Source organism: Contarinia nasturtii, unplaced genomic scaffold (assembly GCF_009176525.2).
Source record: "Contarinia nasturtii isolate CC-2019 unplaced genomic scaffold, AAFC_CNas_1.1 Cnas_scaffold_2806, whole genome shotgun sequence".
Classification (NCBI taxonomy): domain Eukaryota; kingdom Metazoa; phylum Arthropoda; class Insecta; order Diptera; family Cecidomyiidae; genus Contarinia; species Contarinia nasturtii.
In genome coordinates this window covers 2,036,140-2,048,070 of record NW_022200123.1, presented here as the reverse complement: position 1 = coordinate 2,048,070, position 11,931 = coordinate 2,036,140, and the positions used below count along the sequence as shown (strand labels likewise).

Below are 11,931 nucleotides of genomic sequence, written 5' to 3'. Positions count from 1 at the left end.
TTTATGACATGGAATACTTTGCACACATTAATTTCCATGTTAATTTCAGACAATTATTGATCATTCCGGATCAGGAAACCTTTAATATTCATAAATTTGTGTTCAGTAGTGAATAGTTTTGAAAATCAGGATTTTTGAAAACTTTTCAATGAAATGTTGTTCCATGGTGAAGGTATCCATTTTTGAATTCGAATGAACTTTTCTACTAGAATGTGTTATTTGGGTTCTGTTCTGATGATTTAAGCATAAAAATAAGCAATACTGAAAGTATAGTGTATTTTTATGCCTTACAAAAAAATTAAAAAAAATTCAAAAAAATCCAAATTTTTCCCATTTTTGATACTTCGCCGTTGAGCCGTGACATCTCAGTTTATATTTTTTTCGCAAAAAAACGCCTGATTCGTGATCAGGGGATCCCATAGCCAAGGTTATTACCCTCGCCATTAAAATGTTTGAAAAATGCTACACCCTACAAAGAAACAAACCTAATTGGATCGCATTAAAATGCAAAAATGTCTAACCATTAGCGAAAAGTATCAATATATCATTTTTTGTTGCTGTGCAAGTTCAGTTAATTTTAGTTAGTTTCTTTTTAATTCACACATGTCTCCAAACAGGTGGTCTGGAATATTATCAAGTTTTTTTCATACATTTGCTGGTAATGTTAGATTAATATGCAAGCAAAGGAACGGATTGGTGTAATAATGTAAGCGAAGTTGAATTGGCATTGCGAAACTTGGGAACTTTATCCGAACCCTAGGAACCCTCGTCATCATCTATGTTTAAGTTAATTAAAGTTAATTTATTGAGTGTTATGGAACACAACATAGTATAGTCGTTTGTCATATAGGGTGGCGACTTGAACGAGAGTGAAGAGAACTTTTTCAAAAAAATCGAAAAAAATGTGATTTCTAGTAATAACAATTTTGGTTTATTTTTTACATTTCTACGGTCAAATTGATCTTGTTTCATCAATTAAGACCATTTTAATCTTTATAAACTTCAAATGGCCAAATTAAACAGATTTACTAATCCAGATAACATCTTTTAAAAATCGTTCCCATATAGAATGTGGACGTAGCTGGCGTTGATTTGACGTTCAGCTACGTTCAAAATCTGTGTCTATACGTTCTGCACATACATACACTAACACGCAGAGGCGGTCGCAATGTGCTTGTGAGTGTATGCAGTACGTATAGATCTAGGTATAGATACATACGTTGAACGTAGCTGAGCGTCGACAAAACGTCGATTACGTCCACGTTCCATATGGGTTTCTTCATTTTTCTTCACATACATCATCCGATATTTTTTTTGGGTGGTTATTTTATTGCCAAACTTACCCTTCTATCGTTAAAAGAAATCAATGTAGATAAATCTAACGTCATACAAAACGTTGCAAATCTTCAGGAATTTCTCTAAATATATGATCTAGGTAGATTTTGAGTCATTCCAATGAAAATAGAGGATTCCTCTAGAACAAAGACTAGAAAAGAGTCGTTACTAGAAATTCGAATTTGATGACTATTGAAATTCTTTAACTTTTCTGGTTTTTAACGATTTTTGAAGATTTTTGGATTAGTAAATTTGTATAAATTGGCCCTTTGAAGTATATAAAGACTAAATTGGTCTTAATTGATGAAATAAGATCAATTTTAGCGTAGAAATGTAAAAAATAAACCAACATTTTTATTACTAAAAATCACATTTTTTTTTTGATTTTTTGAAAAAGTTCTCTTCACTCTCGTTCAAGTCGCCACCCTATATGACATATAACCACATCAAAAATGGCTGTTTTGGAATCAGCTCATGCTTATACAACTACTCTGGGCTGTAGAGCAAAATCGAGAAAAATTCATCCACCCTACCAGACAGCTTTTATTAATTCATATTATTCAAATGGATTTAATGGAATATAAAGTAATTGTTGTCTATATAATATTAAATAACATACAACACTCTATATGACTGCACTCATGAGCTGAAAATGTTAATAAAACTAGTTGTGGCTATTCCACGCATGAATGAATTATGCAGTATATACAGGAATATGGTTTACCAACTATTCCATGATTCTTTTCAATTAAAACCAAAACCAATTTATCTGTAAAAGATGAAAATATTAATAAATAGTACGGCTATTGCCACTATAGCTGCATACTGCCGGACGGTAAACATAGCAAGATGTCGCGCGACAGACGCGGCGTCACCATGTTTGCCATCCATACTCCATACTCGATCGTGCGATACGGTGCAGTGCGGAACTATCTTCCATATTTGATGTGCGAATATAGCGGCTATTGCCACACTATTTTATGATATTTCTATCTATTATGGATACACTGACCAAAACTTTGAATTCACTTTGTGTGAGCATCACTGCTGAATAATAAGACCAGAGATGCGAACCGAAACCAAATCATTTCGTTTTGAAATATACTACCATGATTTTGGCCTCACACAATTTTGATAAACAATATTTTTTAAAGGACCGATTAAAATATCCCAGGGATTTGTGCCCCTTTTTTCTACAGGTAATCACAAATCAATGTTAGTTAACCGAAATTATAAAGCCCTATGAGTTATGCCATGCAAAATCCGAAATGAAGATTCGAACGTTCAAATATTCTGCACAACATAAGAAGTATGTCGTTAAAACACTAAAGTGTAAAAATCATTGAAATTAAAATCGTCCGGTGTTCATGAACATTGGCAAACGTCGCGACTATCATTTGAAAAAGAAAGAGACTAAAAAATTGTGTTTGAAATGGTGCACAAATTAAAGTGGCAAAAGAAAGACAGCGAGAATAAATGAACGTCCATTTACATTCATTTTCGATACGATATGGCAGTTAGAGATATAATGGCCAAAATAAAAAACCGAGTCGCACAAAAATATTTAAATGATAAACGTGGTCCCGTAATTGAAGTATTAGTTCTTGTGCCATTGCTCTCAAAACAATGCAAAGTCGCGTTGGTTTTATGCAATTTTGGGCTGATTTCCAGATTGAAGCAACGACACTGTGTGCAATTTATTTCGATGCTCCTTGGACTAACCATAATCATTCTTTATATCGTTTATTGCCCCGACTTGTGTGCGATATAAGCGCGTTTGGTGTCTGTCGTTTTGCGGTAATATCTCATCAACAATGCAAATAATAGAGAAACCGTTTACAGATGGTAGCAAATAAAATTTATTATAATGTGCTCTGATCGGACGTCCAACATTTCTATGGAATTCATATTTGAATTTGTGCTGGAATGATTTTCATTTTTCGTACATTTGAATCTATAAACTTGTGTGTGAGAATTTCCGTAGGATGCTTTTGTTCTCTCGTATTATCGTTCAACATGAATTTTTCGTGTGTGTGTGTGTGCTTTGCATTAATTATGATAAAACGACTGGAGACGGGATAAATTTGAATAACGGTTGAATAAAATACGGTCACGAAAATTGGCCAATTCTCTTTTAGCCAGCTAAATCCAATTACGTTTATTCGCACCACTTCTGTTCCATTTTCACATTATGAACAAAAAAAAATTGTGACAATGGTCTTTTTCATGCTTTTTTTCATAAAAAAAAGTTCATTAGCCTTATCTTTTCATTATGACAATGTTATTTTTACTTCGCATAAAGCCATCCAATTAATTTATTAACTTGTTTTTCCAGTCTATTAATTGCAAATTCGAAGAATTTGAACATTTTTTCACAATTTTTTTGCACTTATTTGTTTTAAATCACAAGAATGTTCAAGGCAAATTGATCTTGTTAACTTCAACTTATGGCCATTTTTTTAATGCCGCTTATCCAGTGGATTTCAGCAAATTTGTGTGCTGAACAATCAGCGATGTAGGTTCAATCATCTTACAACTGAAAAAAACCTTAATTCAAAAAGGGGTGACCAACTTCGAAAACTCTACTTTTCTTCGAATTTACAAACTTACTCATTATGAATTAAAAACTCTACATCTGTTATAATCTGCTATCGTTTCATTTTCAACTTGTTTCCATTGTACATCGTGTTGCAATGACAATATAAGTTCTTAAGTTCGTTAATATTCTGTTCGTTTTTTTTTTAATCAGAATTTTCTACTGAGTTTTACGCTTCTGTCACATTCTTATCTCGTGAAATTTGGTTACTTTCGAAAAAAAGTTTGGTGAAAACTTAAATACGACGATGTTTATGGTATACTAAAGTAAATTCCGAAATTAAATTAAAGCAATGTTTCAATTTGTTCGCCGTTCGTAGATTTTTTTTCCACAAATAACCAAAGTATGCAAAGCGAACTATCATTCCGCAGATAAATGCCTCATTAAATAGTTGAACTATATACAGTTGGTGTGGTTATTTTATTAAGTGCTGTAAATCTTAATGATATAATTCTGTAGTCATACAAGTGATTATTACCTGTGACATTTTCGAAGTATATCGTACATGGTTGACAGTTGAAACATACAAAAATCCAATCCTTCGTAATGAGAAATTTTGCAAAAGAAATGAATCCGAAGGGTGAAACGTTACGTAATAGACTTGATGCAAATGCAGTTTAATTCGTATTAATTCAAATTACCGCGAAGAAACTAACGTTTATCTTGCGTGCTAACTACTGTAACACAACATAAAGCACTAAATCAAATTAAGAGAAACATTTTAAAGCCACTTAAAAGATTTACAAAGTGTTTTGCGAGCAACCAAAAATGCGCAATTTATGCGAAACGTTTCTAATAGAGTGCGTAAAGAAATTGAAAATTACTTTTGCTGCTCTCGAATATAATTTAATGCTTTTATGTTAAATTGGTGGCAAAATAAAAAAAATAAGCTGAATGCATCTGAATAAAACTTAATTTAACATAAAGATAAAGTGCGAACGAAGGACGACAACAATTAGTATCACGATCAGTCAAATATCATGTCAAAAATATAAACAAACAAAATGAACAAAATACTGGAAAATCATTGCTATAAACTGAAGGCGGAACGATGGCAAGAGAAGCTGTAGAAAATTCTTTGCAAAGAATTCATAGTTTTAATCGCTTTTACTTAAGCATTAAGCTCATGGTGCAACCAGTAAAAGTTAGAACTCATTTATTTCAATTCATTTTGCTGGAGTTTTTCTTGTTTCTTCTTATTATTCGTGTTTTTTTCTCTGTCTCTCTCTCTCTCGTTTGGTCCTCTTTCGCTGTTGGTTATTATCTTTGTATGGTGTAACAATTCTTATCTGACAGTTGAAATGAAATAAAAACGTCGCGAAAGTTATGCAAGACTGTAGACAATAGAGAATTTTCTCCATAAATTCCGTGGCGTTAAAACAAAAGCGCACCAAATTAAGTTCAGGCCATGAAAATGAAGCCTGCAAAAATTGTACATAGACCGAGAGATATATTCGCCAATAAATAAACACGAAGCATATAAAGCGCACAAGGAAACGGAAAGAAGAAAAGTTTAAGATTAATTTCAACAAAGGCATTGTATCGTTTTGAAAGTGAGTCAAGATCTTCGAATTTCATTCATTCCATTTGATTACTTTGTTATTGTGTATTGAGTGCGTGCGCGCACTTGTGCGTTTGCGTCGCATAATGCATACAAAATGTCCCAACCAAAACCAAAGCAATGTCGAATCATTTCGGTGTTGGACGAAAAGTTTTTTCATTAGCCATGTTTTTCTTTTGGCCTTTTCCAGTTTTATTACAACAATTAAATTAAATTAGTGCTTGTTTATATATATATGTGTGTGTGCTTTCGTTTCGTTTGGGATTTTTGTTTTCCAAAGTTTTGGCCACTGAAAATGTAAAGAATTTATGGGACGACTGTCCTTCAAATTTAAAATCGTTGTCCATGTCGGGAAACAAACTTCAAAATCGAAATCAATTATCCAATGAACGAAATGCTATTTGTTTTCCATTCACGCACGTGATGGAGACTACCCGGGGACACAGAGGCACACAATATGAACAAATCAATCGACATTAATAATGCTCCATTGTTCGTAAAATGAAAATCATTCTTTCCATCGGGTAATCATCCCAAAACAAATGATCGACATTTTTATCAAGCTCAATTCAATGCAAATAGACTTCGCATCAAATAACATCAAATCAATTGTAACCAGATTCCACTCAAATGGATCACGTGCATTTTGTCCGTATACATTTATTTGTGATTCGAAATCGCCGGAAATGTCAGTGAATTTCTATGATTGATATTAAATTGCATTGAAATTCTTCTGTGATAGATTACAAACCGGCGTCTAAAAAAATTCTATAAAATTTACTCTCCGTTTAAACTACATTCGTCACTCAATTCAGACGGTTTTTCAAATCGCATACAATTGCAACAGTAATGCGCGAGCTACATTTTACAGGGGGGGTGATTTTTCAAAAACCAAAAATTCTCTAGCAAATCAAACAAATTTTCGTTTTTTTTTTTGGAAGTCACTTTTTGAGGCGAAAATCCCTAGCAAATCGAAAGAATTTTCTCCGCGAAAAACCTTAGCAAATCTGAAAAAATCTCTCGGAACCAAAAACCCTAGCAAAGTTAAAGAATTCTCTTCAATTTTCTACATTGATGAGCTAAAAAAAAAAAAAAAGGTCTTCACTTTTTTCATGAAAAACCCTAGCAAATTCGAATAATTTTCGCGAAAAAAAAATTTCTCATCCAAATCACAGGGGGGGAGGGGTAAACCCCCCTTCGCACATTACTGAATTGCAAATATATGTTACAATTGTCAGTCTTACAATTGTCAGTCAAAAGCGGCCGTTGTGTTGGCCAAAATCGACAAACGACGTGTTTTACGATATATAACGATTGTCGGCTCAATTGTTGACTACATGCAATAAATAACTCGGTTGCATAATATAAATGGGTTCGCATCTGTGCGAAATGGCTCCAACATTCTACCGACTTTGTTTGCCGCTTCGTCAAGCGATTTCTATTGATGCTACCACTCCATCGGTGGCATGCTGATCATTTACATTACATATGCCGTTATTTTAGCTTGAAGATACATTTCGCAATAAAGTATTCAACAAATTTTTCAACGAAATGGAATTTATGCGCTTCACTTTTGAAGCGCTTTATCAAAGATTCCCCTATCTCTTCTTCTCTTTCTCTCTCTGTCAGTACTATAAATGTAATCTAATAAATTCACCTCAGAGCAAATGAATATTCGAATCTGTGTACATATTCAGTTTATTCTTGTTCATCGTATCTATACTTTTTTCACTGCTTTTAGTGTTTAAATGAATCATTCTTATTTTTTTCGAAAATGGTAGCAAAATCAACAATATCTCGCAAATCAATCGAGATTTTTGAAAGTCATAAATTTTGAAGTCTACATTTTCCTTATAGTTTAAATACCAAATCCATTTGAGAATGGATATATCAAGTCATAAGCTAGAAGTGAATCATGTGAAATTACCTGTTCTGGGCTTGCGGACATCCATTCTAGTGAAGATCGATAAATGGATTTGGGAACTAATATATGCTAGACCTGTTCTGATCTCGAAGTATTGTACCGAGGTTGATACCATCAATTATCCTGTGTGTCTTCGAAACCAATTCATTTTTTTTTACATTTTGCCATTCTTCATAATGCATGTGCGATTAAAAAACTATATATCTTTACAAACAACATTTATTTTATTTATACTTTTCAGCCCAGACTGTTTACAATTTTTTGGAGAACAGTAAACGAAATTCATGCGACCAGTGATGTGTAAAGATACTATCTAAAGTTTAGATAACAGATAATTATTTTAAAAGTTTTAAAATTCTATCTAGATAAGATAAAAGATCTCGTTATCTTTATCTTATCTTGCAGTATCTTCTGGTTTTTTCATACGAAAATAGCAAAAATTACGTTTAGATAACCTCAGATAAAGTATCTTTGCCCATCACTGAATGCGACAAACATAAGCTCATTTGATTGTAGATTCGGACTGTTTAGTTGAAATATGTTATGCTATTTATGTAGTCAAATTCATGAAAAAACCGTCGAGATTTAATGATAGAACACAAATTTGGCATCGAGTTTCGGCGGTTTTTTTATAACTTTTACTACGCAACCGAAATTGATTGATGCTTTTCGATAACTGAACTATAGTTAAGGTAAACAAAAAAAACAACATCACACTAATTCCAAGCGCTCAATATTTTACTGCTGTGGCGGCTTTCCAATGACACAAATTTTCTGTTTTGATTACGCGAGTATTTTTATATGGCTTCGGTTGAAATGTATGTGTAATAAAAATTCTGCTGCATTCCAGATGCTGCACATTTTCTTATGACAAAATTTTAATTCTGGAAGATTTCGTTGCATTAATTTATGTGTTCGATATTGTCCGATATATACCAGATGCCGGTGGTAAGGTCAATGTGTGTACGATATTATTATCAATGTTTTTCGGAGATATTTCAGTTATAATATTGGTTATTTTATTTAAATTATCCTTAGCTCGATGCACAGCATCATGAACTGCGGGAAAGAAATTGAACGAACCATCGGATCTTTCATTTAAACCGCATCGCTTCATCATTTCATACGTTGAACCTGTTCGGTAAATGGGTTTGAAGATTTATTTTCTTTTATACATTTAACGGATTTTTTTATACTTACATGATGCTCCCGCGATATACACATTCACCGAAAGTTTATTGAAATCATCAATTAAGAGCTTTAGCGTTGAAACTCCGGACGGATCGATATAGCTTAACGCGGCGAAATCAATGATTAAACATTTAAGATGATTGCATTTAACTCCTTTTGAAAGATTGCGTAGTTCTGTTGGCAAATCAAGTCCAATTAAAGAACACAATTCCATTTTCAATGATGATCGCGACGCAAAATTCAAACTGCCACTGTAGTGGAAAATCTTTATTGAATTGATTTCTTTGGCCTGCAATAAAATGGTTTTGGATTCATTTTATTTTACTTTTGAAAAAGGGCTTTACAAAAAAATGAAGATCTTACCGCTTTGTAGCGATTTATGTCCAAATATATGTCAGTGTTTGGCACATTTCCCAACAGAGATCGAGCTGGAGTCATTGCCCTCATAAAAATACATGCCAAACTTAAGATAATTCCAACCAACAGTCCAATGTCAATGGAAACGATGACCACTGCTAAAAATGTGGACATCCATATAAGTGCGTCTAAACGTGAAATTTTCCAAAATTTAAAGAAATCCACGACTTGCATAAGCATCGTTTTCAATGCAACAACTATTATACTGGCCAATACGCACTAAAATATGAGCAAAAAAAACAGATGAATAAAATTAATTAAATTAAATAAAAGCATTAAACTTACCTTGGGAAGAACTTCGAAAAAAGGTCCAATCCAAAGTAAAACAAAGAATAAAATTGAACAAGACACAATCGATGTGATTTGCGTGCGACCACCGGCCAAAACTTGAACGGTTGATCTTGAAAGTGATGCGCATAATGGAAGACATGAAAAACATGAACCAACAATATTCGCTGTGCCAAGCGCTAGCAGCTCTTGATTGAAATCGATTTCGTAGCTCATACGTTGTGCAAAAGTCAATGCGACCGAAACAGAAATGACGTACGAAACGATTGCAATAATTAAGCCATCGACGATTAAATGGCGCGAGAGATCAAAATCTGGCAATTGAAAGTCGGGGATGCCTGTCGGTATATCGCCTACGGTAGTGATATTGAAATTCTTGTGCAAGTCGAGGTATCGTGATGCCAGTGTTCCAGAGACAGCGGCTATCAATTGAATTGGAATCGGTACAATGCAAAATTTACTCCATTTTGGTTTCAGCCATTCGTTGTTCAGCCACAAAATTGTAATCGTCACCACCGATATGCCCACCGTCACCGAATTGCATGATCCATCCAAAATTTTACAAATTACTTCGTACCAATTCTACAAAATTTGATTGAAAATAGACATCTCCAATGTTTTACCAGTTAAAAGAACTTAAATCCAACATACCAACACAATTTCAAACTTTCCAATGACAGGTGTTAATTTTATGCCCAATAAATCCTTAACTTGTGATGTCAACACACCAACTATAGTAAATAATATTAGTTTTATCTATGAAAAAATGAAACAAATTTGATAAAATTAATATTGTACCTGCGGCACCCGTGGTGAATCCAGATACCAGCGATTCGGATAGCAATGAAGACAATACACCAAATCGCATCACATACATTATTAGCTAAAATTAAAGAAACGAAATTAAATACGGCTCACATTCAATAAATCGAGAGAAAAAAAATCTTACGTGAAAGCCTGCCATGACTATGCACAACGACGAAACAACATGCATCGGAGTGTATACTGGATGATCCAGTGGCTCAGCACCAATACTTGTTGAATTGTGTAACATGGTTATGTTTCCACTTGGATTTTGTGCATACCTCATAACCACCTTACCAACCATGATTGAAATCACCGAAAATGTGCCCATTGAATTGTGTCTTGATGTGCCAAGAAGAAAGTATAACAAAACCGGAAAAAATGCCGTATAAATTCCGACAATTGGTGGCACGGATCCAAGTAGTGCGTATCCCATTCCTTGCGGAATCTGTTTTTCAAATCAAACCATCGAATAAATAAAATTGGGCCATCGATGCCAACTGAACCACATTAATCTTACATGCATTATGCCGACGGTGAAACCGCTGATAAGATCACAGACCAAATCTTCTTTGAACTTATATCGTGGCAACCATGATAAAATCGGGATCATGCTTTTCACAAGTGTTGCTGGGTTAAAATTTGTCAAGCAAGACAATGGATTTGAACAAACCGGTTTCTTGTCATTTTTCGATTTATAATCCAATGCACTGTTAAATTGGTGTTGTTCATAAAATGGTCGTTCAACTTTCAATACTACACCTCCATCCGATGGAGAGTGCTCGAATGATGAATTTATCATCTCTGAATAATTAAAAAATTTGCAAAAAAAAATTAGTTCACTAAAAGACTATTTCTCTTGAAAGTCTTTTACTTTACTCACTTTTATTCAACTAAATTCACTGTGTGCTGCTTTTGTTCATTTAAAATAAATTAATGGAGATCTTAAACTTACTAACTCGTTTTTGTATGTATTTTTTACGATGTTCTCGTTTTGTAGTGAACACAAAGAAAATAAAATGGTGATAATTAGAATTGGTCACTCAGATTGTATTTTGAACGTGCCAAAGGTGTGGAAATGATGTTCACGCATCGATAGTTATTAAGAATATGTCGCTGCCATAAGTCGATCGCAGGTATTTATACTTGAATTCTTAATTTATCATCGGCACATATTTTAAAGCTGATCTTTTTTACTTTTGTGGGAGTCACGCTAGGAGTCACGATAAATTAGATAGACGCAAATCTATAAGATGATTCTAATATCTTTATCTGCTGCTGGCGTTGCTTTCTGATTGAATTGAAAACGATAAAATTATCAACTTTGAGCAAATTCCAACAGGTATTATAAGGCAAGGGGTGACCCATCATTTATAGTAAAAATTATTTTCGTTTAGTTTTAATATAATAATTCAAATATTTATTTAATATAAGCTAGTGCGTCTCTAATATCTTTTAATCTCTTACTAGAAAAGTAAAATTTACTGTTTTCTTTGTTGACAACAGAAATAGATATAAAATTAAATAAACAGTAAACCAATAAACGAAAAATAATTGTGTTGTAGCCAGATATCAAAATCAAAAAATTGAATAAATAGCAGTAAGACGATTATTTCATGATTTTCAATAGGAATTGACCTGGAACGATTCTAATTTCGTCGAATATGTCTAGTAACGTTGTAGTTTAACCAAATAAAATATGATGACTCACCCCAAGCTATAAGGACAAAAGGTAAAACTTAATTTTGTTGTGTTGGTAATGAATAAAAGGAAATGAATAAAAAATTTAATTTCAAGAAAAATCAAAAATTTTCT

The 11,931-nt window shown here is 33.3% G+C and overlaps 1 protein-coding gene across 1 annotated transcript; it reads right to left on the bottom strand.

The window, feature by feature from the left end:
- Nucleotides 1–7,662: 7,662 nt before the first annotated feature.
- On the bottom strand, nucleotides 7,663–11,205 carry LOC116349171 (solute carrier family 26 member 10-like). The gene is made up of 9 exons (XM_031780477.1): nucleotides 11,000–11,205; nucleotides 10,637–10,920; nucleotides 10,262–10,564; nucleotides 10,111–10,195; nucleotides 9,964–10,043; nucleotides 9,310–9,894; nucleotides 8,971–9,243; nucleotides 8,617–8,896; nucleotides 7,663–8,550 (listed from the first exon to the last, which is right to left on the bottom strand). Exons 2-9 carry the CDS (start codon nucleotides 10,916–10,918, stop codon nucleotides 8,324–8,326), a joined length of 2,115 nt encoding a protein of 704 aa, XP_031636337.1. The 5' UTR covers nucleotides 10,919–10,920; nucleotides 11,000–11,205; the 3' UTR covers nucleotides 7,663–8,323.
- Between the last annotated feature and the right edge of the window lie 726 nt (nucleotides 11,206–11,931).